Consider the following 25599-nt stretch of genomic DNA (forward strand, 5'->3'; position numbering starts at 1 on the left):
TATTCAGAACTTGACATGGCCTCAGGGATGCTATATTACCAAATGTTCTGTAAAATGCACCAGACTGAGCACAGAAGCCACAGGCACAGAGCAGGCACAAGTGCTGCAGCACATTAGATTCCACTGGAAAAAATAAGTGACCTGGTTACTCAGAGCATTTTTTATCCCTGATGCTGAGATTAGTTCAGAGTATGTTGCTAAATCAGGTAAGCAAATTATAGTTATGGGGTCGTGAGGGAATTGCTGGGAGGGCAAGATGAATTTCAGAAAAATTTATTTTGCTGGTTTTGTCTACAGCTACCCTGAGGGTAATAAGCCTGGGGGGGTGTGTTAATTTGTAGGGCCCATCCAGAGGGGTTTTGAAGCACCAAGATCCTCCCAGCTGCTCTCTGATGGGAGTGGGGAGGGCTGGGCTAGCCTGGTGTTTTCCATAATCTCACATAGGAGTCAGCCTGGTGTCCATGTGCAGCCCCAACATGGGGACAATTTTCACCTGCTCTGACTGTGAATCCCTCATGAATCCCTCTGGCCAAACCCTCAAGCACTACCCAAAGTGTTTAAGCCTCTGCATGGGAGCTGCTGGCAGAAGCAGGAGGAGATATCCCTGCTGCCTTCAGCCAGAGTAGCTCTGGCCCCTGGGAGAAACATGAATGTTCCTCCAGATGTGGAAGGCTGATCAGCACTATTTCCACTCCCATCTCCATCCCAGAAATTGAGGAATATCATTTTCCTAAGTGATTCCCCAAAGTCATCAGGGCTGCATCTTTTCTTTTATGGTGGCAAGGAGAGGAGGTGTCCCCACGTCTGAAGGGAAAACAAATGTGTGGAGCTCTGTGGTTTGCAAACACCTTCAACTCTTCAGTGCTCACAATAAAAGGCCCCTGAGAAAGGCACAATCCTCTGGTCTAAACAAAGCTTCTAAAAAACCTTTGTTACCCTTTGTTACCTTTATGATTACCTTTTGATGTTCCCTTAGCTTCTGAACGGACTGTGCAAGAGATAACATTAAAAATAAAGGCAAGACTAATGGATGTATAAAAATGGATATATAAAATTAAGAATCCCAAGTACTCAGAAATGGCTTCCTGGTTGGTTTTGTGGATTTCTGGCAGTGCTTGCCTCTGTGAAAACAGCTGAACCTAGAGAAGCTCAGTGCCATCAGTCAAGAAACAATACAGATAACAAGCAGTTCCTCTCAGGGTGAATTTACTTCCTCTGCTGACTCACAGCTGGATCCTACTCATCTCTTATGATCACCAATGAGCCCGTGGGCACACTGGTGTGCTCTGCCACCCAGTACAAACAGCCCCAGCACACAACCCCCCTGGTTAAACTTCCTTCTGTCACAGCCTCCTGGGGTCTTCATGGCTGAGCTCATCCAAACTCCCCAGACAGATTAGTGCAGGTCTCAGTGCTGTGCCCTGGGGTTTCTGCTACTTTCACTTTGATTTCCCCTGTGACTCATCCATTTCATGCCACTGAGAGGGACTCACAGTCTGTCTCTCCCCATGTCACTTTTCATCCTGCTTCTTGCAGCAGCGAATTCCTAGGGAAAAAATACCTAGAAATGCTGAGCTGCTGCCCAAGCACTTTGGCTGTGGTGAGTGTGGATGCTTCAGCACTCAGATAGCCAGCAGCCTGGCACTGAAAGCCCATCACTCCTCTGCAAACTGGGAACAGCAGGAGGGCTGCCCATGCTCTAGGAGGGAGGGCTGGCCTTGTCATTCCACATTCAGCCCCAGTGAAGCCACTGGGAGTCACCCACTGGTCATGGCAAGCCCAAGGCTTGCAGCAGGAAAGCAGCACTGTGCAGTTGAGCATAAGATCCCCCAAGACTGGATCTTATTGTGGGTTATTCCTCCTGGAGGACTTGGGATCTTTTCTTTCTAGCACTTACTTTGTGGCTCTGCAATGCTTTGCAAGCAGATCTAGATGTGCACCCATTTATTATTAATAACCAGAGTCATCATGTGAAAATACAAAAGCATCCAGAGTGCAGAGGCAGCTGTGCTGCTGAGCAAAGCATGCTGCCAGCACTGGGACTGATCTCACCAGCCCTCCAGGCTGCAGCTCTGCAGCTCTGGCCTGCATGCACAAAATGCCACTTTTCTGATGTGCTTTCCAAATTATTCATTTCAGCCTGTACAACAAACTTCCCAAAGAGCAGCATGTGTTGAATCTGTCTTTTAAGTTAGGTTTTGGTGAGGTGCTCTTTGGGCATCAGTCACAATCCCTACCCTGAGTGCTCATATTTGGGAAGCAGCAGTTCTGAGGGCTGATCTCATGACCAGAAAGGCTTTTCTCAGGATCACTGCTGAGCTCTGCTGGCTGCTGAGGTCTCTGCTGGCATCTGCTGGATACAGGAATCAACACCAGTGCTGAAAGAGAGGCAGCAATGGGGTATTTCATACTCCTGAGCTCTCCCCGTTCTGGTGATTGATGGCAGCTATTACAGCCCATCTGGCTGTCACTTGTAAATACTGCTAATTGGACTGCTAATTGTTCACAGTTCCTAAGTTATGCACACAGCATTTGCTTTGAACGGAGACTTCATCCACACATTAGGAAGGGAGTGGAAAATAACTACTTGAATGAATCTGATGATTAAATCAGCAGGAAAACTACCACTGCATGCAGTTGGAGCAGTACATTCTAAAATGCTTGTCATTCATCACGACTTAATGTTTTCCTTCTAAGATATAATGCATTAGTTCAGTCAGTGGCATGCTATCATTGCCAAATAGTAAGGTACTCTTAAACTGAGGGTTTAAATATGCTGCAAAGTCAACAAGAGACTGAAGAGCTCAAAGACTTATTTTTAATTTGCCTTTGACTGCAATTGTCTCCAGTATCCAGGGCTGAACTGACCTTCAAATCACTTGAACTCCTCTTTTTTCTATGCTGAATAAATATCCTGCACAGAATAATCCACGTGATTTTTGGTTTGCTAAAATACATCCCAATATCCTTGGGCAAATAAGATTTGTGCAATTTGCTTTGTCCAGGCTCATCTCAAGGGAGGAAAAAGGAAAGAAGCTGGAGGGTTGGAGCCTCAGAGCCAGTTTTGTAGTGTCTAAAACATCAGTGTCTTCCTGCCTTCAGAGAAAGGGATCTCTACGTGGGGCGACACCAGCACGGGCATGTGGGAGATGTGGGGGTGATGTCCCATAGTGGCTTGGCCAGAATCCACCTGCTGCAATGTTATCTCACCCAAGAACAAGCAGCTGCAACCACAGAGGGCAGAGTTTTCACAGCTGGAGTAAAACAGTGGCTTAATCCACTGGTTTCTTTCTCCCAGATGAACACATGAAGCCATTGAGAGGTGCAGGGACAGACCTTCTCACCCACTCTGGTGCTGGGTGAGAAGCAGCAACCTTCAGCAGAGCTGGGACACAGCAGCATTTCAAGGACTGTTTTGGCAGGCAGCCTGCAGCCTTTGGTGTGGTTTAGTTAAGACCATTTGGTTGTGGTTTTTAAAACATACTTTTAAAAATGTGGCTGTAGAGACCTATGTACCTGACTTGTTCAACAGTGCTGTGATGTGAGGAGTGGCTGAGGGAGTGTTTAGCCAGGAGAAAAGGAGGTTTTGGGAGGGACCTGAAGAGAGGTTGTAGCCAGGTGGGGTTGGTCTCTTCTCCCAGGTAACAAATAACAGGACCAGATGAAAATGCCTCAAGTATCACCAGAAGAGGTTTAAGTTGGATATTAGGGAGAATATCTTCACAGAAAATGTTGCCAAACACTGGTACAGGCTGCTCAGGGAAGTGGTAAAGTCACAATCCCTGGAGGCATTTAAAAGACATGTAGGTGTGGCACTTAGGGACATGGGTTAGTGGTAGATTTGGCAGCACTGGGACTTGATCACCTAAGAGGCCTTTTTCAACTGAAATGATTCTATGATTCTATGATTATGAGGAGCACAGGCCAGGCACAGCTTTGAAACACAAGCTGGCTCTCTACTGAAGCTGCAGCAGGTCCATGTCAGAAAGGATCAGGTCAAGAATCTCCCCTTGCTACAGCCACGTTAGCTTTTCACAGAAATGTGCCAGTTTGTGATGCCGACAAGCCCATAGCCAGCTGCCCTCCTTCAATTCCTCACGTGCAAGACTAACATGCACCAGCCTGAGCTTGTTAAAAATATGTTGAAACCTGTGTTGTAGCAGCTCCACTACCACTTTCCTGGAAAGCTGTGTTACTTCCACTCCCAGCGCAGCTCCTTCGGTCCTGACATCCCCAATCCTTCCCTTGCCATACCTGACTGCCAGAGAGGAGCTTCCCTGGCCTCTGGTACATCAAACCAGTAGAAAAGGAAACCAGTATGAAAAAGAGGGAACCAGTGGTTGCTCAGTAGCTGAGTCAGCTGGGGTGGTGGGGACAGAAGGGACAGGGAAGGTGGCCAGAGCCAGGCACGGAGGGGAGCAGCACCACCCTTTCCAAGGCCTTTCAGCCATATACTCTGCATGATCAATTATCCCCCACCACCCTCCTTGTCACCACCTGCAGCTACCCAGGTGAGAGTTCAATCCAATCTCATCATTCACAACCACCCCTTTCCATTTACACTGTGCCAGGCATTGCTGTGCCAGGAATTCCTCCCCTGCCCTTCCAACAAGCCACCCGTGTCAAACAGCTCCTGTGAAGAGCTGTGGGCTTTCTGCACAGCTTCTTTCTGAAACACAGCAAGGAAACACTGCTCTACCTGCAGAATCCAGTAGCTGCAGGGCAAATTAGCAGTGCTGAGTAGTCAAGGGTCAGATTTTCCCTCATGGGTTTCAGGAGCATCAGAGAAGAATGTTACAGTAATGCTTACAGCACAGAAACCAGCTGCATTAAAATTTCACAATTAGGTCTCTCTGCTATCATCCATCTGGCAATTTTTTACAGGAGTTCCCTTCCCAAGGCTGGCCTGAGAATGATGCCAGGCTGAGACACTTTCATTTCCTGCATAAAAGACAATTTATTTCTTCACTTACAAAATAATGATAGAGTGTTCACTTGCGTCACAAACAGCTGAAAAATCCAGTAAAACCAAAACACTGTATTTTTAAAGCCTGTACAAGGAAAAACACTGTCTCAGACTAAACTCTGACAAAGACAAACAAAGGCCAAATCTTCATTTCAGATTCAAAATACTAATTTAAGGCTTTGGGCCCTTGAACGAAAAGATTACACTGATAAATTTGTTCAAATTTATGCTGTGCAATCGCATTTCCATGGCGTTATTTTCCTTTTTTCTTTTTCCAACAGCAAACAGCTGGTTTTTAAATATTGTATTCCAATGGATTGCTGCCATCAATGCAACAATATCTGTTCTGTGCATACACACATTTTCACATGCTGCAGAGCACACAGAGAACACATGGTATTGCTTTGCCTCTCCTTTCAGACACTTCCCTCACACAGCTCCTCTAATTATGGTAAAACCCTTGGATATGAGAGACACTCTGGATGAGCTCAAAAAGAAAACATACATCTTGTGCACACCACAGTTTACGCCCACACCCTTTTCAGTCTGTCTGAGGAACTCATGTTTCTCATAGTCATAGTATTTTAAGCTGACCGTACCTGCAAAAAAAGAGAAAAGGCTCCTGAAATTCTGACACCTGAGGTATTACCTTCCTTTCCTTCCCTCCCAGTATCATACACCTTCCCTTTCACAATTACTTTTCTTGTTACGCTTTAGAGTTTAAATTAAAAAAAAAACGAAACATATAAATAGATCACTTTTTCAGCCCGTCCTACAGTCTGTGACTTTATGACTGTTGGCACTTCCACATATAACAGATAAAAGCAACATTTTCCTGCCATGATGCGGTTTTTCACAGTGTGGTGTTTTCAGAGTGGCTTCCAGCTGCCAGTGCTCGGCTTTCAGTTGCTTTTTTGGCACTTAACAAACAGCTCCCACAGTCGTTCAGTCAGTTTGGGCTGCTTTGGTGTGTCAGCCTCGGAGCTTCACAGTGGCACTTTCTGCAGGTCTGGAGCAAACACTGTCCTGCTCTCGCAGCTGAGCTCTGCCTTGGCGGGGCTCGGTGGCTGTCACCCCTGCATCCATCAGGCCTGCTGAAAAGCAAGGAGGATTTCCCTTCCCTGTGGAGCTCTTGCTGCCCGCAGATGGGGTCACCAAAGCAGAGTGGAGAACAAACACAGTCCCATCACAGTTTCCTGGTAATCCGGCTGCAAAGGGCTCCCAGCAGCAGGACTTTGGTCAGGGAGGCAGCCCGGGGCCAGATGCCTCCATGCCGGCCCCCCATCCCTTCAGAGGCTGGTGTCGATGGCGCCTGCTCTGGCCTTCAGGGTGGCCTCAGAGAGAGTGTCCGGCTGCCCATCCCGACAGAAGAGCACGGCGGGAGTCTTGCAGGCCCACATGGCCACCTCTCCCCCGCTGGCCGGGCTGGACGAGGACATGGCGCTGCCCGGGGGCCCGCTGTGCCGATTGATGTAGCGTTCCCGGACCCGCTCAGCCCGGCTCCGCGGCTCCGGCTGGCGGCCCGGCACCGACAGGTAGGCGACCATGTTGTTCCTAGTCCTGTAGCCACCCTCCCGGCTGCGCCGCAGCAGCACCGAGATGTTGGGGTTACGGGCGGCGTAGATGAGGGGGTTGATGGCGCCGTTGGCCCAGGCCATCCCGCTGGCCACGGCGTCCATGGTGGGCGAGAAGGGCAGGCGGCCGGCGGCGGCGGCCAGCCCCAGGATGCAGTAGGGCCCCCAGCAGCAGATGATGGAGACGATCATGATGAGCACGGTGGTGGCCGTGCGCATCTCCCCGTAGGCGCGCAGCAGGTGCCCGTAGGTGGTGAGCGGCCGCACGCGGCTCTCGGCCAGCCGCACCGCCCGGCAGATGTTGAAGTGGCAGAAGCACATGACGGCGAAGGGCAGGAGGTAGCAGAGCACGATGAGGGCGGCGCCGTAGGGCGGCCCGAGCCGCGAGGAGCCCCAGGGCAGCACGTAGACGCAGCGATAGGCGCCGGGACGGGCTTCGCGACGCCCCTCGCCCGCCAGCCCGTACCAGGGCCCGGCCAGCGCCAGGGCGGCCAGCCAGACCGCGGCCAGCAGCTGCGCGGCGCGGCGCCGGCCCATCTTGTGCCGCGGCTGGCGGACGATGGCACAGTAGCGGTCGAAGGAGAGCAGGGCCATGGTGAGCGTGGCGGCGATGCCCAGCCCGGCGTGGAGCGCGGCGCTGGCCAGGCACAGGCGCTGCCCGAAGAGCCAAGCGCCGGGCGGGCGGCTGAGCAGGCTGAGGAAGGCCAGCGGCAGGCAGAGCAGGGCGCCCAGCAGCTCCGACAGCGACAGCGACAGCACGAAGGCGTTGGTGACCGTGCGGAGCTGCCGGTGCCGGGCGATCACCAGCACCACCGCCCCGTTGCCCAGCGCCGAGAGGGCGAAGATGAGCAGCAGCGCGGCCGCTTGCGAGGCCAGCGCCGCCGCCGACCACCCCGCCGCCGCCTCCGCCCCGCCGCTCTCGTTGCCGCCGCCGCCGCCGCCGCCGCGGGAGAGGTTGCCCGGCACGGCCGCCGGCGGCTCCATGCGCAGCCTCATGGCCCGGCCCCGCCGCGGCTGCGGAGGCCCCGCCGCTCCCGGCCCCCCCGGCCGCTGACGTCGCTCGGCCGCCGTTGCCCGGGGAACCGGCCCGGCCCGGCCCGGTCGGACCCGGCGGCGGCGGAGCGGAGCCCCGACAGACTAGCGGTGGGGCCGGGGGAACGCAGCCCGCGGCGGCACCATCCGCTGGGTCCGCACAGATGCGCTCCCCTGGCAGCCCCGGTCAGCGCCTCTCCCCGCGCGGCCCCGGCCCATCGCGGAGAACCAGCTACCCCCAGACTCCCAGCTGGAAGCCAGGACCATCACCCTGGCTCACAAGGCTGGACCTTGAGGGACTGATTTATTAAAATTATGGATATTGATCTACTACCGATATCCAGCTGTGACGGACAAAAACTTCTAACAGTTTAAAGTTAGAAAGTGTGTGTTTGTGGTGGGATAGCTCCCAAATACACACCGCAATTTACAGGTGATTACAGAGTCCTTTTATCTATACAAATACTGAATACCCAAAATACAAATGCATATTCATCACTTTGGTACATCCCATTCCCTGCCTTGTATGGTAATTAGCTCAAAAGCTATTAGGCACGCATAGTTTGTTCCTTGAAATGGGTCGGTGGTCCCTTTCACGGGGAGGGGTCCCAAAATGAGGAAGTAAATGAAATCTTCCTCGTTCTGACCTTTCTACCTTTTCCATGCAAATATGACAAATGAACCCTTGGTAGAACACCCATTCCCCATCTTCAACTGGTTTCAGAACAGAGGAGGCCTACAATTGTCTCATGTTCCTAAAAGCCATTTATCAGTTTCTATATTCTTCATTAAAAACCCAGCTAATCAAACATTTTGTTGACAAGCAATCAATTATTAGTTAACTACTAACTCTTAACTTCATCGAGGCCTACCCATTGATTTTGATTAACTCTAATAAAGCTTATCTCTAACTAAAACCTCAGCTCCTCTAAAATCCCTAAATTCCTTAAAGTTTATGTCTCAGGACCATCAGGTGTAAGATTGAGAGATCAGGCCAGAGACCTCTACATGGGCAGCAGGACCCTTTTTCCCCACTCTCATCCATGCTATAGCTGCCTGCCCCTACCTGAAAAATTTTCTTAGGGATGGTGTAGAGAATAGGTAATGAAGGATGCATCCCAGTTAATGCCTGAAGAACCTCCAAACATCCTGTGCTGGGCTTTGTGACTTGCTGTCCAGCTCTTTCCAAGGAGCCAGGTTGGGGGGCTGATCAGAAGATGCCCAGATGAAAACACATGGCAGAGTGTGCTCCTGCAAGCACGAAGGACATGTGTGTCACTTCTTGTTCTCCTGGACCAGAGGCTGTATGGGACTTACAAGGGAATTACAGGAAAGCTGGAAGCAGGAGCCCCAGACAACATCCTAAAAAACCTCTATTGGCCGCACAGCAGTTGCATAAATCGGGAATTTTGTTTCCTCCTGCTACAAAGTTATTTTCAAGCTGACAGAAGAAATTCCTCTCAGGCTTTTCTGTGCTAGCCTTATCTAAGTTCACCAGTATGCACCCTTCTGCTGCATGAGCTTGCATGAGATGATAATTCTCATTTTCATGTCTCATTTTAACAAGTGCCAGTTCCTCCCATGAGTGTCTTCCTTTAACAAGCACCATTTTATCCAGAGACACAGTGGAAGTGACAGGCCACCAGAGGTCTGAAGGTCTGCTCCTGCCACTGCAAATGCTTGGTTTTTCCCTGGAGGGACTCTGGCAAAGCAAGCACTGACTGCACTCTGCTGCACAAGCTGCCCCTGGACTGGGACAAAATCAGTAAATAATTAGCAGTCAAAGGTCATAATGGCTCAGACTTTCAAACACAGCTGCTCCTGTTGAAAGTTAACCACAGGGTATTTGCAGCCAGTGGTCCAAGATAAGCAAGAGAGGAAGGCTTAGGGAAGCAGCACAGCATGGACACTCAGCAGGAACACAGGAAATTCTGATCAAATACCTGCATCCAGCCCCAGCATGCAGGAGAGCTCTGGTGGGGTAAAATGAGTGAGGAAGGGGTTGTCTGGACAGGCTGAGCAGGGAAGCTAGAGCATGAGACAGAGCAGCACAGCTGGCTGAGCAGGAGACAACAAGAGCTAGCAATTCAAACCCAGAGTCATGACATCCTCAGCAGAATCCTGCAAACTGAGTGAAAAGAAGGAAAATGGCAGAGTTTTGAGCTTGCATTTAATAGGAATCTAATTTTGAAATTCGTAATTTGCAGACATAGAGAAGGCACATAAATTTGAAGGCAGCTCTCCAAGATCAGCTCAGTTTTCTGTGAATTATGGGGAAGAAAAAGAAGAAGAAAAATACTACAGCATCTCAGAGCAGCTTGTATATGCTAATCACAGTGCACCCAATATGCTAATCACAACAGGGTAACAAGCCTGTTATCCTGAAACATGACAAATGCTGTCACACCACCCAAGGCTGTTCCTACTGCAACATGTGGAGAAGCAAAACAGAAATTCATGGGCAGGAGAAGCACAGCACCATCAGTGAGGCTTGGCCACCACCTGTGCCTCGGGTCACTTGAAGAAGAAGCCGTGTTTCAGTGGGTCCTCCTCTTCCACAGTGAAGGTGGCTGTGCCAGTGTAAAAGGCTTCTCCTGAGACTTCCACAATGACAGCGTTGTAGTTCCCAAACCTGGCCTCCTGCAGAGGGATCAGGATGAGGATAGAGGAAACAACCCACAGAATTCCAGTTGTACCTGACATTTATGCAGACACCCCTGCTCTGGTACATCCCAAAGCAGCCACATAACACAACAAGGTCCTAAAATCCTTTTAGTGCCAGGTTTGTGGGAGGGCAAGACCCACAGACACCTCCCTCCTTCCCTAGGCACAGAAAGGCTTTTCTGCTTCCCCACTGAGCACATTTCCAGTTGCCCTTGAGACAGGGGAAAAGTCCAGCACCAGCCACTTGCCTTCACTGCCTTTCCAGTGAACAAGGAGCCCGTGGTGCTGCTCTGGAAGGTTCTGCTCTGGTCCAGCTGGATGAGTCCCTTATGGTACTGCAGGGCAATGCGAGCGGTCACCCCAGAACCTGTCGGACTTCGGTCAACCTACAGCAGAAGAGATGAGCCAGCTCTAGATTTTGGGGTTGAATCCAAAATGAGATTGCTCCCCTCAGTTCTTTCTGCCACCTTTACACTTCACTCAGAGACCCCCCCCCCCCCCCCCCCCCGCCCAAGGTTTTGTAGAGAATCCAGATGCATCACAACTGAGAAGGGAAAAAGAAGCAGGTTTGGGGTACTTCTGGACTGTGGTGGGCTTTGGCACAGTTAGGGACGTATGATCTAATAAACACTGAGGCTATTTGGGAGCACTTGAAATCTTCCCAGCATCATCTCTAAAGAACTGAGAGGGGCTGAGGTCACCTGCCCCATTCTCACACCTCAAGGCAAGATTGGTTCTCCTTACGCTGAGAGAGCTCCTGGCCAGCCTGGTTTTTAAAATCTCCAAAACTGCAGTGTTGGCCAGCTTCTGAGGTGACCTCTCCCAGTGCTCCACACTCCTCACTGCTGGCAAGTCCAGCCAAAACTTCCCCTGCCATTTGTGTGATACCTTATGCACTGCAGGCAAGAACAGAATTTTAACCCCCCATTTCTCTCCTGTTGTTCATCCCCAGCAGATGTTCCCTGGATTAGGACTTTAAGGACATGTACTATGCTGGGATCCTTTCTCAGCCCCTGAACTCCTGGAGAATTCAAATCAACAGGTCTAGAGTATGAACCTTTTTAAAATGCCACCATCTAAGGTGTGCAGAAGTATTTCTGCAATTAGGAGCAAAACCAGAATGTGTGAATTGACACTCAGCTCTCCAGAGACAGAACAGCAGCACAAGCACAGACTAAGAACCAGAACAGTGTCTCTTCTTTGCAGTGGATGTAAGGGACAAAGAGACAATTGTGGTGCCTCTTGTGTCTGAGAAGAGCCCATTTCTGTACCTGTTCATCTGCAAACACACAGATGTTGGTGGTGGGCTCCTCACTAAAGGCATCTTTCCCATCTGTCAGTATGGTGCCGTAGAGGAAAGCCAGGTCTTCACTCTCAGGGTGATGAAGCTTGAACTGGGAACAGCAGAGAGAGGGTCACAAATACACACAGCAGCAGCAATGCATGCAGTGCAGCTTCTGTGAGAGACCAGAGGAAAGGGGCAAGGCCACATGGCTGCGTTTCCACCTCTGTTTCACAGATAACAGAGACAGAGAGAAGCAGGAAAGCTCCTTGTCCTTGAAAGGACTCTGAAATCCAACATGGGGCCCGGAGGATGGGACTTCTCCCACCATCCTGAGCTGGTCTGGTGCAGTCACCCCAGAGGGAACATGCTGGGATACCACAGTGCTCATCCATACCTGTTTCTTCACCGCTTCTGTCACTGCACTCGCTGCACTGACAAGGTCTCTGGTCTTTGAAGAGCACACATCAAGGCCCAGCTGCTCGGCACTGAGGAAGGCATAGAAGGTGCCACCGTAGCCAATGTCAACCACCACCTTCCCATGGCCAGGGACATCAATGGCCAAGTCTGAGCAGAGAAAGGGAGGAAGGTGAGGAGGCAAAACTGCTGAGCCATGGGCTTGCATACAGACTGAAGGAACACGGCTACATGGGAGGGCAGTGGACAGGGATGATAACTTCAATACTTCTATGGCACCTTACAGCGTCCCTGATGACCTCGGAAAAACAGTGGGACTAGGGAGACAATTGCCAGACGCCCCTCCCTCAGCCAGACCACCAACCCCCCCGAACACGCAGCGGTCCCCACCGGTGGCGGCAGCGAAGGCGGGCACGCTGTGGAAGCGCACGGGGTTGCCGCTGCGGCGGCCGTCCCAGGGCACGAAGGCGGTGACGGGCCCGCAGGGGCAGCGCAGGCGGACGGCGGTCTCGGGGCGGGTGGGCGCCGGTACCAGCCCGTAGTCGAGGGCGAAGCGGCCGAGGGCCATGACGGCGTGGCCGCACATGGCGCTGTAGCCGGCGCAGTGCAGGAACAGCGCCGCCAGGTGCGCGCCGTCCGCGGCCGCCCCGCCGCGCACCACCACGGCCCCGTACATGCCGGCGTGCCCGCGCGGCTCGTGCATCAGCGCCCGCCGCACGTGGTCGTGCCTGGCCGCCACCTCCCGCCGCAGCGACAGCAGCGACAGCCCCGCCGCCGCCGCCTGCTCCGCCGCCTCCAGCCGCGGGATGATGCGCAGCGGCTCGCCGCCCGTGTGCATCTCCACCGTCTGCAGCACCACGCCCGAGGGCGAGTGCGGCGGCAGTGCCCGTCCCGCTCCGCCGCTGCCACTGTCACTGTCACCGCCGCCCTGCGCCGCCATCGCGCCGCCACCGCCGGGGCGGCACCGCGCCACAGGCCACACCCCGAGAGACCACGCCCACAAACGAAAACACGCCCCGTTTGGGATACCCGACCTGAGGTCACGCCCACCCCATTGAAGTCCCGCCTCACGGCCACGCCCATGTCAGTAACCACGCCCCGACATAGGCCACGCCCTCCAGAGTCCCCGCCCCTTCGCGTTCCCGCCCCGCATTCCCGGGCGGAGCCGACCCGCGGCGGAAGCGGAAGTGCCGCGGCGGAAGTACCGGAGTCGCGGTTGCTGGGTTACCGCGATGTACCGCGCCGGTAGGACGGGCTGGGATCGGGGCACCGGGATGGGGCTGGGAGTGCGGGTCCGGGCGTGGATGGGGTTGAGGGTGTTGTCAGTGGCTGGAGCGGGCCTGGACCGGCGTTCGGTGCCTCTCCCGGTAACGTGGCCCACGCTCTCCCCGCAGCTGTGGACATCCAGCCCGCCTGCCTCGGGCTGTACTGCGGCAGGACCGTGCTGTCGGTGAACGGCTCCGTGGAGACCTACGGGGACTGCGGGGTGAGTGCGAGGCTCGGCCCGGTGCGGGATGGCTCAGGCGGGGCCCACCGGGAGCCCCAGCCCGGCCCCCGCGGGTCGGTAACGGGGGCTGCTGTGGTGAGAACGGCTCCCTGACCGAAACAGGAGCTGCACCGTGACACGAGGTGCTGGGGGCTCGGTGCTGTACCCGAGCTGAGTGGAGGGCCTGGAAAAGCTGACACGGAACGGGACGGTGTGGGGAGCTGCGCTGAAATGAGTCCCTGTGCACGCCGGTTTTACTGGAGTGCTGAGCGAGAGCCAGACCTGGGAAGGGTGGGATGAAGCTGGAGAACTGTGGTTGTGAGCGGCCTGCTGAGGGAGCTGAGATGAAAGGGAGTGGTGTGGCAGCAGGAGAGGAAAATAGATGCTTGTATGAAGGCTTTTAATCGTGCTTTATCCTTGTTTATATTAAAAAAGAAGAACCAGAGAGAGCAAGTGTAAGCTGGGAAATTACTGGGGTTATTGTTTCATCTCTTTAAAAGTCTGGTCTATGTCTTGCCCCAAGCTGTTTTTCCATTGACTGCAGTGATTTGCTGTTGGTGGTGGGATTCTAAGTACAACCTCTGCCTTCTGCAGGTGTGTCCTAGAGGCCAAAGAACTGATGACAACAAAATCTGCAGGGAGTGTTTGGGATCTCCAGACCGCTATGACTGGCTGTACCTCGGCTTCATGGCCATGCTGCCCCTGGTTTTACACTGGTTCTTTATTGAGTGGTATTCTGGAAAAAAGAGGTTTGTGTATCCTTTCTCTTGATGGGTTGTTTAAAATTGGAAATATTTTATTCACAAGTGATCAATCTGAGATACTGAACTGAGCTGTCCAGCAGTTCTTATAATCCTAGACTGGTTTGGGTTGGTTTGGGTGAAAACCTTAAAGATCATCCAGTTCCAATTCTCTCTCATGGGCAGGGACGCCTTCCAGCAGACCAGGTTGCTCAGAGCCCCATCCACCCTTGTTGTTGATTGAGCTGATATGGTTTCTCAGAAGTTCAGAGCAGCTGTAGGAGGGTTTATTTACAAATGTAAGTGTCCTGCAGGGCACCCTGTCCAGTCACTGCCCTCAGGGCATGGTCCGTGCCTCTTTAATGTGGCAGTGCACAGTCCAGTTGGCAGTCAGGGCTGGATTTGGTTTCCCAGCAGACAGAAGCAGCAGGTTGTATCACCCCCTGTCCCCTGGGTCAGTATCAGCAGGGCTGCACAAGTGCAGTGAGAGGATGGGTTTGAGTTTTCTTTTTAGGAATATATATTCTGGGTTTGGCTCTTGATAGCAGAGCTGAGCTGCTGTGGCCTTTACATCAGAGAAGTTCTGTAAAAAAGAGCTTTAAATCCACAGCTGCATGTGGCCATTAGGTATTAGACTGGAGTTTTTTAGGGAGTAATGGCTCTGGAGTGTACTGAGCTGTCCATGGCAGGGGGTTGGAACTGGATAGTCTTTAAAGCCCCTTCTAACCCAAATCATTCTGTGATTCAATGAGCACTAAACAGATAGGGGTCTGAGAATGTTTAATATGTGAATATTTACCATCTTCAATGAGGACCTGCAGCTTTGGCAATTCTGCTTATTTTCCAAGCAGCAATGTCACCCCTTCTGAGATGTGTGGCGTGTTACCCTCACTGCTCTTTTCTTTTACACACTAAACCACCTAGGATTGTCAAAGAGCTTCCACACTGACTGGGTTTTAACTCTGCAGAAGTCTCTGTGGGATTCCAGGGCTGTTGGGATTTGCAGGAGCTGGCAGCATGGGGTTGGAACCCAGGAAATTCCTCTGGCTGCCCTGGAGGACTTGAGACCCTGTCAGGGGGCTTGGAGACCTTGGCACAGAGCCCGAGACCCCAGTGCCTTTGATTTTGACCCATGGAAAAAACAATTACCAGCCTTTATATGAAGAATTACAAGTCAAGAGAGTTTAAGTAGAATAATAGTTAGTTTGTCATGGGGTGAAAAATAGATTCTTGTGGTTTTTTAGAATGGGGGTTCAGGGGGCAAGATGGAGGAATCTGGGCGTGTCCAGCCTTTCTCCTTCTTGGCCTCCATTTTGTGGGTGATGTTGGCATTTTTAGATTGGTTTAGAGTAGTAGCTCACTGTCTAACATAGGTGATAGGTATTGGGAAGTTACTGTAAATAATGTACCCGTAGTATTTAGTATAAAAGATAACGCTGCCCCAAGAACAGGCAGTGTGCCTCAACCTGGCCTGCCAGACAGACCTCGGTTGGTCAGAGAAAGGATGTTATAGATAAGAAACAATAAACAACCTCAAGAAAAGAATAGAAGGAAAAGAGGCTTTGTAAGGCATCTCGGGGTGGCTGTGACCAGCAGGGATTCCCAGAGCCTGGCAGTGACGGTGCTGTTGTCCCGCAGCTCCAGCGCGCTGCTGCAGCACCTGACGGCGCTGCTGGAGTGCGGCGTGGCGGCCGTGGTGACGCTGCTGCTCAGCGACCCCGTGGGCTCCCTGCACATCCGCTCCTGCCCCGTCAAGAAGCTCTCGGACTGGTACACCATGCTCTACAACCCCAGCCCTGACTACATCACCACCGTGCACTGCACCCACGAGGCCGTGTACCCCCTGTGAGTGTGCACCCCCTGTCAGTGTGTGCCCCCTGTGCGTATGCACCCCCTGTGTCTACCCCCTGTGAGTGTGCACCCCCTGTCAGTGTGTACCCCCTGTGAGTGTGCACCCCCTGTGAGTGTGCCCCCTGTGTCTGTCTACCCCCTGTGAGTGTGTGCCCCCTGTGTCTACCCCCTGTGAGGGCACTCCCTGTGTGTACCCCCTGTGAGTGTGCACCCTCTGTCAGTGTGTGCCCCCTGCCTTTCCTCCAAGCTGCCAAAAGTGTTCACATAGAGCTGGGATCAATGGCAATCAATCCCCTGAATCTTTCATGCATTGAGCTGTTTCACATAGATTTAGCAACACTTAATGATTTTCTGAGTAATCAAAGAAAGTGGCATAGCCCAGGCTAGCACACAATCAGTTTAGTTGGAAAAGACCTCTGGGATCGAGTCCAGCCCAATACCACCATGGCACTGAATGCCAATTCCATCTTTCCAGATTAAAGATAATTTCTGGATTTTAAACATTTCCAGGTGTTTAACATCTCTAGGGATGGTGACTCCCATTACCTCCCTGGACAGCCCATTCCAGTCTCTGGTCATCCTTTCTGTAAAGAAATTCCTCCTAATGTCCAGCCTGAACTGAACCTCCCCATGTACAGCTTAAGACTATGTCCTCTCAGCTATGTCACGATGTAGCTTAAAACTTCTTTTTTTCCTTTTTGTTTTCCTTTCCTTAGAGAGGAAACATCTTGACTGTTTCCCCTAAGGAAAAGTGGGCCCATCATTCTGTGTTTAAAACTTTTACCGTAAAGTCTTTAGAGTTCACTGCCTAACCCCAAATTCCTTGGTTGTGACCCGAATCTCTATGAGAAAACTGCACATTTTAAGGAATTTTTCTTTGTCTCCAGGTACACCATTGTGTTTATCTATTATGCCTTCTGTCTCGTGCTGATGATGCTGTTGAGGCCTCTCCTGGTTAAGAAGATTGCCTGTGGTTTGGGAAGATCTGACCGGTTCAAAAGCATTTATGCAGCACTCTACTTCTTCCCCATCCTCACCGTGCTGCAGGCTGTGGGAGGAGGCCTCCTCTGTGAGTTCTCTCCTAAAAACACTCCTGAACACACCTATCAATGCACACTAAGAAAGGACTTAAGGAACAGAAGGAAGGGACACTTTCTGCTTTGGGAGTAAGGATGTTGTTTAGGGTTATTTTGAGGTGTTTCACCTGGAAAGGTTGCTCATTAGGAGCTCTGTCCTTACCAGCACTGCTTTGCCTCAACCAGTGCTGTTAGAGACTGTCCCTTTCCCAGAAAAGGAGGAGAGGGGGTGTGAGAGGAAAGTACTTCAGAGTGAGCTAGTTCCACTTTTTGCTAAGGCAGAGTTTGTCTGATTTCAGAGATGGATTTCAGTGTAAATTTGGGGAGATTGGCTATTTTTGGTTTAGCTTCCAGCATTCTTGTCACATTTGGAAAGGTGCCACAAAATCCCCACTCAGCCTGACTACTTTTCTCATTATCATTTTTCAATTTGGGGTGTAAGTGTTGAGTAACTCCACTGAGAAATAGCAGAAAACCCCAGAGGGAAGAGCTGTTCAGGTTGTGCTTGGCTGACCCTCACTGCTGTGCTTGTGTGGTGCCATGCTAAGAGGCAGCTAGAGCAGCTCAGTTTGCTTCACACCTGTGGAAAAACTCTCTGCTGAAGGATAAACTGTGCCATTTTTTTGACTGCTAATGTGTTGCATGTTTGTCTTTAGATTATGCCTTCCCATACATCATCCTGGTGCTCTCTTTGGTTACTCTGGCTGTGTACATGTCTGCTTCTGAAGTGGAGGTGGGTAAACTTGTTTCCTGTGTTAAAAGAGTAAAAAAGACCTGAGTGAGCAGAGACCACTTTGTCTCTTGCCTTTTCTCATTTAAGCCTCTTCCTTTTATCCCTTCCCCTCTTGGCTGGAGGAATCTCATGTGAGAATTCCCTCTGATGGTGCACTGGGAAGCTGGGTGTGTGCTGGAAGGGCTCAAACCCAGGAGGCTTCACATGCTTTTTGTGCTCTACCTGTCACACCTCTTAAATGTCAAGTGCTGGCTAACAGGATGAATGCTAACAGGAAATTGTGTTTATTTTGCAAGTTTTTCAAGGATCTGCTCGTGAGGAAGAAAAGGCTCGTTGTCCTCTTCAGCCACTGGTTACTCCATGCCTATGGAATCATCTCCATTTCCAAACTGGATAAACTTGAGCAGGACCTGCCTTTGCTTGCCCTGGTACCTGCCCCTGCCCTCTTCTACCTGATGACAGCAAAGTACACAGAGCCCTCACGGATCCTCTCTGAAGGTGGGAATGGACATTAAAAAGAGCCTGTGCCAACAACTCTGTCCCAGTGATCTGGATGAAGCAATTTTAGTGCTTGTTATGCTCTGGAAACTTTTGTTTTCAAAAAGAAGTTGTTTATGTGCCAGACTTCTGGTGAAACACCTCTGGGTGAGACTGTATAATATTAAAAAGCTGCACTTTGTATTCTTCCTAAGTATCTGGTATAGATGGAAAGCAATGTCTTTTTTATCTATTTATCACTGTGAATTTCTGTAAAAAGCTTGTGACACATCCTAGTACAATGGTTTGCTTGTGTATTGTTCATTTCCTAACATGATATTTGAATAAAACAATAGAGCCTGGTTTTCAGTAGACTTTAATTAAAAAAAAAAAAAAACAAAACTAGAGCTTGAATATACCAGAGAACTTCATTTTTTCATCACAGACTCTAGCTTCTATCCCCCACCAGTGGAAACAGACTGTCTGCTTCCTTCCATCAAAAGATAAAACATGGGCATGATTCCTCATGATGTTTGAGTCTGACTGCTGGAGAAGAAATGCACTGTAAAAGAAGAAGAAGAAGAAATGCACTGTAAAATTCTCTGTCAGGTAGAGTTTGTGCTCTGTGTGCTTCATATATGGAGACCTTCTTGGAGAGCATTAAATAGATCAAAGATTTTCTTTTTTTGGCAGTTGGGTTAGTATTGGTCACCAAAACTTGATGCTGTAGAGAGTCTAGAGCAAGATGCAGAGCAGTGCTGAAGGGCCAAAACCAGAACCAAAAGTAAGATCCTCTCAAATTAAACTCTTTCACTGTATGGATCACTGGCTGTAACTGCATATTTCTTCATGTCTGTGACAATAATGCTTTTTTCATTCTATCACCTGCCAGCACTGCTAAGGACAGAGTCTGCCAGGAGCTCAGAGGCTTTGAAAGGTGTCCCCTCAGCCAGGCTGCCTTGAGTGTCACTCTCCTACATGGAAGGTTTGTTTTTGTTACATCTGATATGCCCTTCCTTGTAGATTTATCTGATTTTTTTATTTTCATGAGAAATGCCACTTGACAGGTTCACTGCACCTAAAAATTGTTTGAAAGCAAACTCACTCTTGCATGCAGCAGTGAGGTTTTATTTAGGCATTGAGGAAGTAATTGATCTTAAATCAAATACTGTCTGTACTGCTGTGTACAATGTTTAAATTAAAGACACAGTGATGCAAAGGAGAGTTCTAAAAGTCAAGGATTAAAATTCATGTTAAAATACCACATCTGAGGATATTACTCCTTCATGTGTATTTCTGTGTGGACTATGTGTATTGGGTTTAAATGTTATGCTGGATCTTGGGGTTAAATATTGTGCTGGATCTTGTTTTTAAAAAGAAAACTAGCAAGTCCCAGGTAAAGAGTACATATTTTGCTAGGTCTGGAAAACAGTGTGTGGATTTTGAAAGCAGAATGAGGGGTTCTATGATAGGAGGGCAGTGCACCCCATGGACCTTGCCTGGCACCTCAACCACTGACCTTTCTGCTGGACTCCAGTGCTTTAGCCTTCAGCAAAACCTGGAATGTGAAATACAAATTAATGAAGTCTTTTATCATCTTCTCCCAGTAGCAATAAAAGAATTATAAGTACATATATAATGGCAGCCATAGAAACAGCAGTACAAATTGCTCGCATGAAAATTTTAAAGAACATAAATTAACCACAGTCCTGCAGTGATAACCACCCAGCCACAAGCTGCAGGAGTTGAAGTCTGTTAGTTTTATCTATCCTTTGGGGAAAAGCAAACAGTTGTGGGAAGATCAGTGATGCTCCGACTATTTTACAGCCCCCTCTTTGCTATTACCACAACTCTTCAGGAAGTGGAAGTTAAGGATGATGAAGGAAGTTAAGGAATACCTTAAAGCATTTCTGGTTCTTCACAGAATTCACAAAATTCACAGAATCACTGGGTTGGAAGAGACCTTCAAGATCATCAAGTCCAACCCAGCCCCAACAGCTCAACTCACCCCTGGCACCCAGTGCCACATCCAGGCTTTGTTAAACACACCCAGGGATGGGGACTCCACCACCTCCCTGGGCAGAGCATTCCAGAACTTTATCACCTTTCTGTAAAAAACTACTTCCTAATATCCAGCCTGTATTTCCCTTGGTGCAGCTTGAGACTGTGTGCACTGGTTCTGTCAGTGCTGCCTGGAGAAAGAGAACAAAAATTGATTTCAATGTGCAGCAGAAAGATTGGACACACTGCTTGTGTTTTACAGATTTAGAGAATCACAGAATAGTTTGGCTTGAAAGGGACTAAAAAACCATCCAGTCCCACCCCCTGCCATGGGCAGGGACACCTTCCCCCATCCCAGGTTGCTCCAAGGCCCATCCAAGCTGGCCTTGAGCACTGCCAGGGATGGGGCAGCCACAGCTGCTCTGGGCACCCTGTGCCAGGGCCCCACACCCTCACAGGGAAGAATTTTTTCCTAACCTTAATCCAATCTAAACCTCTTCTCTTTCAGTTTGAAGCCATTCCCCCTTGTTCTATCACTACAGTGTCTGATGAAACCAGCAAAGAATTAATTTATTGTGGGATTTAGAAGGAAAAAAAGAAGTGTGGAAAAAGAAAAAAGTTCAGTATATCTTACAGTGATCATCCATTCAGGATTTTTTGACATCCAAAATATCCAGTCCTTCCAGCTTGTATTGTAGCCTGCTAAAAAAACACTGATCTTTTTCCTCTCTTTGCTGAATTTTTGTTGTTACTGTTGCCACTGTGTTCAGTATTTCCCACTCATTTTCCAGAAATTCGTGCAGTGACACAGAGTACAATTTATTTTTTTTTCTTAAAATGAAAAACCCCTCACAAAATGTTCAGAAACTTGTTTTGCTTATCTTGTTTTCCCACAGCTTGACTGGCCACCAGACCTGTAGCTCTGCAGGAACCTTTTCAAGTACCCAATCCTTGCATAAAAACCCCTAAAGTTAGCTTTTCTGACTAGATAACTGGTGAAAAATCTTTTTTGATAGTTTATTTGAATTTCTGTTAAAAATTAAGCCACACCCAACTAGAAAAATATTACATGGCTGATGAGCTGAATGAGAACAGCAAGAACATTATGAGGTACAGATTTAAGGAAAGCTTGAGTATCAGATCAACAAAAGGAATAATATCAGGAAAAAATGGTTTTATAGCCAAGATTTTACACATTGCTGGAAAACACAGATTTAATAATTTGCCTCACATGGCTTCAAAGATGGTAGTGACTTATTTGCAAAATGCAATTTTGTTTTTTACATGGTAAGTGAAATAGATTTATGCAAATCAGTACACCAGAAAATGTAAGTTCATTTTTTGAATAAAGATCTCCTCTGACCATCCCTTGAGAAGATTTACAACAGAGTTAAGAGTTAAAATGGGGTAGATTGCTGTGCCAAAAAAGTAAAATATAAGGACTGAAAGATTTTCTTTAAAATGTCATCTTAAAAAAAAAAAAGTATAATTTTTTGTTTTGTTTTGAAGTAGTTATTAACATGTTACCACGAAGCACTGTCAAATCATTCAGATTTTGCCTATTCCTAGCTTGAGTTCACTGCAAAAATATCTTATTTTATTATTGCTCTGTGAAAAAAATAATTACAACTGAATATTACCACAGTTTCTAAATATTTTCCAAAGAGTTTCACTGTTTCTAGAGAGATCAGAAAGAATAAAATGAGTTTTTGCTTATGGAAATACAAAGGTTAATGTATTCCTCTGACATTAAAAAGACAGTTTTTCTTTCAACAACATCATCCATTTCACCCCATTGAACAAATTTTAGGAGTTTCCAAAACTAACACAAGCCACTCATGTCTATGGCACCAAATAAAATGGGTGAGAACAACAGGGCAGCACAGGTCATGCTCAAACAGAGAAACTTTTCCTCCTCTGCTCCCACAAAATTGTGTTGACTCAATAATGTTGGATCAGCTCTACCAGTACCCAGCTAAATTTCATCTTGGTTCCAGACAGAGCTGATAGCCAAGGGCCTGAAAGATGTACAGAATAATTTCAAAGCATAAATCCCACATTTCACAGCCTATCCCACACTCAGCTGCGTCCCAGGCCTTTTCCTACAATCCCTGGCTGAGAGCACCAGACACAGGATATTGATCATGCCTCAGGCAGGTGCCTTGCCCTTGGATTCTCCTCTTTGTTTCCTTCCAAACTTCATCTCTCTCTTCTGCAAAGCAGGGAAAGGGTTTTTAGACAGTGTAATGACTGAAAGGCTGTTATGAATAAAAGCAGGGTCTGCCAGTAACTGATTGGCTTAACCAGTCTCCCTTTTTTTTGTTTTTTTTTTTTTTCTTTTAAAAATTCTGTATGCTTCTCTTTTGTTTCTTGGTTTCTTCCAAGATTAGCCTGCTTAGGTTTAATTCTCCTTTTTACAGTAGAAGAAAGAATACTGAAAGTAATCTCAAAAGGTCATCTTAGTCCATCTCTGCTGTACAGCAGAATCAATTAAACCTAAGAACCCCTGACAGATGTTTGATTTGTCCTTAAAAACCCTGGTGCCAGAAATATTCTGTCTCTGCAAAACTCAGACAACTGATTCCAGTTTGATTCCAGGGCCTCCCTCTGTGTGCTGTCAGTGCTTTCTAAGGGCCTTCTTCTTCTGTTAAATCTCTTCTGTTCCCAGTTATTTGTCTGAAATAGTTGGCAAGGAGAAAAGCTTGCTGTCTTGCTTAGAATTTTTTATTTATTTGATAGTTCCTGCCATGCCTTCTCTTAGATTTATGTGTTTTAAATGGAAAAATTGCACATTTCTTCAACCTTTTTCTCATCATCTTTCCTGAATTCCTCTTCAATTCCAAAATAATCTGCATCCTCCTTTAAACTCCAGGTCTGTCCTATACCGAAGCTACAGGTGAGAACACACACCTTAAACCTTGCCAGGCCACCTTTTCACACACACTGCTCTGACTGTTGCCTTTTCATTGCTGCAAATCTTTGTTGACTTTGTTGTTACATTTTTCATCTTTAATTCTATTTATCTCTGCTTAAATACCTCCCTCATGATGGATTTGCACAACAACTGTTTCTACCTAAATGTGAAAACACAGATAAAAAAAAATTAATATGAACCTTTTTTGCCATAAATTTATTTTCTGGCTAATTCTTAATTCTAGTTCTGCCCTGCAGAGGGTGCTCCCACTCTTACCATGTTTGTCATCTGCAGACATGATGAGCATTTACTCTATCCTATCACCTGAGTCCTTCAGGAAAAAAACAGATTAATTCCAGTATGAGGCCAGACCTCCTGCAAACCAACAGGAATCATTATTCTATTCAGTCTAAGCAGGAGTAAAAATTATCAAGGGTGATTTTTCCAACAGTTTTGGCTCAGCCTGAAAAAGAGGCAGTTGAAGGGACATAGATTAAAGGTGTGTAAAAATCAAAAACACCTTTGCTGGAGCAGTTGAAGAGATGAGTTACTGTTCCTCACAACACAAGAACTGCAGGATGCCAATAAACTTTTGAGACAGCAGGTTTAAAACAGGAGAATTCTTGTCCTTATTAAATAAATTATATAAGTTATTAGGGAGGATAAATGTGTATGTGAGCTAAAAGAATCAATCAGTGATAGGAGAACATTGCAGTGAAGATCCAGCATAGCATAAAATTCCATCAAAAGCTATTAAAATGCAGATATCATCCTCATCCAGGGAAGTTCCTGACACTCCATTTGTCATGGAGATTATACAGAAGAAGGGTCATTCTATATTTGACTGTTCTTGCATTACTTCTCCAAGGAGGACTATTGATCACTGCAGAAGACAGGATCCTGGTAGGACCAGCACTGAGCCTTACCCAGTATGGCTATTTTGGGAAATGAAGCTGATTTGAACTTCACTCACCTCTTCCTGATGAGCACTTCAATATAATCACGAGTAGCTCTGGCCAAAAAAAAGTTTAATTTGATGTATGTGCATCTCTCAGCATAGTGGAGTCTCATCTTGGTTAAGGCCAAAGAAACACAAGTCACAAGTTAAATGATTCTTCAGTGGAAAAATGCATCCCTTCTGTTTTGCTGCAGTGGGTAAAGCACAGAAAGGGAGGACAGGGACAATCTGTGCAGGCTGGGAGATTTGGAGAACAGAGACAAGATGATACCCAGGAAATAAAGCCAAACAAAGGAAAGAAACTGGGCCCAAGATGTGAAGCAACACAGGACTCTGAACTCATTTCTGTGCAGGACTTCAATGTCAAGTGCTGCACTACCTGGTTTTGTTCCCTCTGAGACTCTGAAGTTGGGTAAACCTGTCCTATCCACTCCTGTGATCAAAGGCTAGAAACATCAGATAAACTCAGAGTGTAGATGTCTGGATATTCTCACGAGCTTTAATTTTTTTATTTTTTTTTTTAATAAAAGACTGTAGCAGAAAAATCATCATAAAAAATGAAAAAAAAAAGTAAAATATGGAGAACAGAGGAAATGGCTCCCTTGGTAGAAGGAGGCGTGTGAGGAAGGCAGAGAAAGGTGAGCTGAGTCTCATTTCTGTGAACTACTTTGATATTTTGCATCACTGTAATGTTCCAAACAGAGAAGAATGAGCTTGATCTGACGTGGTTCCTACAAAGGAATTTATTCCCCTCACACACATCACCTCCATAACACAGCATGCAGACTGAGGCATTTTGCAGATTAAAAAAGGGGAGGGCAAGTGCAAGAAATACTGAAAGCCTCGAAAGAAAATGGAGGAGAAAAGGAAGGAACTTTGGTTGTTTCATCAAAATGGGATGAAATAAAGCAAAGTAGGAAAAGTTTAAAAAGGAGAAAGAGTTACAAGCGTGTCACTGAGTGAAAATAAACAGTTACAATTGCTTTTTTATACCTAGTTCTGTTCAGGACACAAAAGAAGGAGCAATCCTCTAATAACAGTCTCATTTAGAATAGATCATATTTAGGGAAAGACAGAGTAGGAAAGTATCAAGGTATATTTGGCATCTCTTTTGTGTGTTCTGCTTAGCTCAGCTGCCAGCGAGAGCATGAGAATGAATCCAGCACAATGGTTTACTCAGCAGTGACAGCCTCAGCCCTGATTTTTAGGGAGGCTTGAGGAATTACAGACCATGGCTGTCCTTGGTGGTGTGGGAGCACAACCTCTCCACCAGCAGAGTGAGAACAATCCTCAAGGCTGGCTGTAAATCCACCTTTCTGAGGTCAGACATGCACAGACCTGGCACTGATTTATCCTGCCTCGGGTCAGACTGGTGACCAGGAGCCAGACAATTCCCCTGGGGACAGAGCATCTGCTGCAGACCAAAGG

General features: G+C 48.2%; 3 protein-coding genes across 3 annotated transcripts; 1 reads left to right on the plus strand and 2 right to left on the minus strand.

Annotated features, from left to right (window-relative positions):
- Positions 1-6255: 6255 nt before the first annotated feature.
- On the minus strand, positions 6256-7536 carry GPR135 (G protein-coupled receptor 135; the record flags this gene model as incomplete). Its single annotated transcript, XM_084207115.1, has 1 exon — positions 6256-7536. One exon carries the CDS (start codon positions 7534-7536, stop codon positions 6256-6258), a length of 1281 nt encoding a protein of 426 aa, XP_084063241.1.
- A 2287-nt stretch (positions 7537-9823) lies between these two features.
- Positions 9824-12875, minus strand: L3HYPDH (trans-L-3-hydroxyproline dehydratase; the record flags this gene model as incomplete). Its single annotated transcript, XM_084207509.1, has 5 exons — positions 9824-10212; positions 10485-10622; positions 11508-11630; positions 11916-12085; positions 12326-12875. The coding sequence occupies 5 exons, from the start codon at positions 12873-12875 to the stop codon at positions 10087-10089; spliced, it is 1107 nt and encodes a 368-aa protein (XP_084063635.1). The 3' UTR covers positions 9824-10086.
- A 237-nt stretch (positions 12876-13112) lies between these two features.
- Positions 13113-18905, plus strand: JKAMP (JNK1/MAPK8 associated membrane protein). The gene is made up of 7 exons (XM_084207629.1): positions 13113-13180; positions 13330-13421; positions 14016-14170; positions 15800-16006; positions 16900-17081; positions 17745-17821; positions 18118-18905. The coding sequence occupies exons 1-7, from the start codon at positions 13168-13170 to the stop codon at positions 18334-18336; spliced, it is 945 nt and encodes a 314-aa protein (XP_084063755.1). The 5' UTR covers positions 13113-13167; the 3' UTR covers positions 18337-18905.
- Positions 18906-25599: the final 6694 nt, after the last annotated feature.

This window comes from Fringilla coelebs (assembly GCF_963513975.1).
Source record: "Fringilla coelebs genome assembly, chromosome: 6".
Classification (NCBI taxonomy): domain Eukaryota; kingdom Metazoa; phylum Chordata; class Aves; order Passeriformes; family Fringillidae; genus Fringilla; species Fringilla coelebs.

Excerpts from the sequence above, each read along its gene's own strand:
- JKAMP (XM_084207629.1), top strand. Across the intron at positions 14,171-15,799 it reads TGGTATTCTGGAAAAAAGAG|CTCCAGCGCGCTGCTGCAGC; the intron begins GTTTGTGTATCC and ends GTTGTCCCGCAG. Across the intron at positions 17,822-18,117 it reads TGTCTGCTTCTGAAGTGGAG|TTTTTCAAGGATCTGCTCGT; the intron begins GTGGGTAAACTT and ends TTATTTTGCAAG.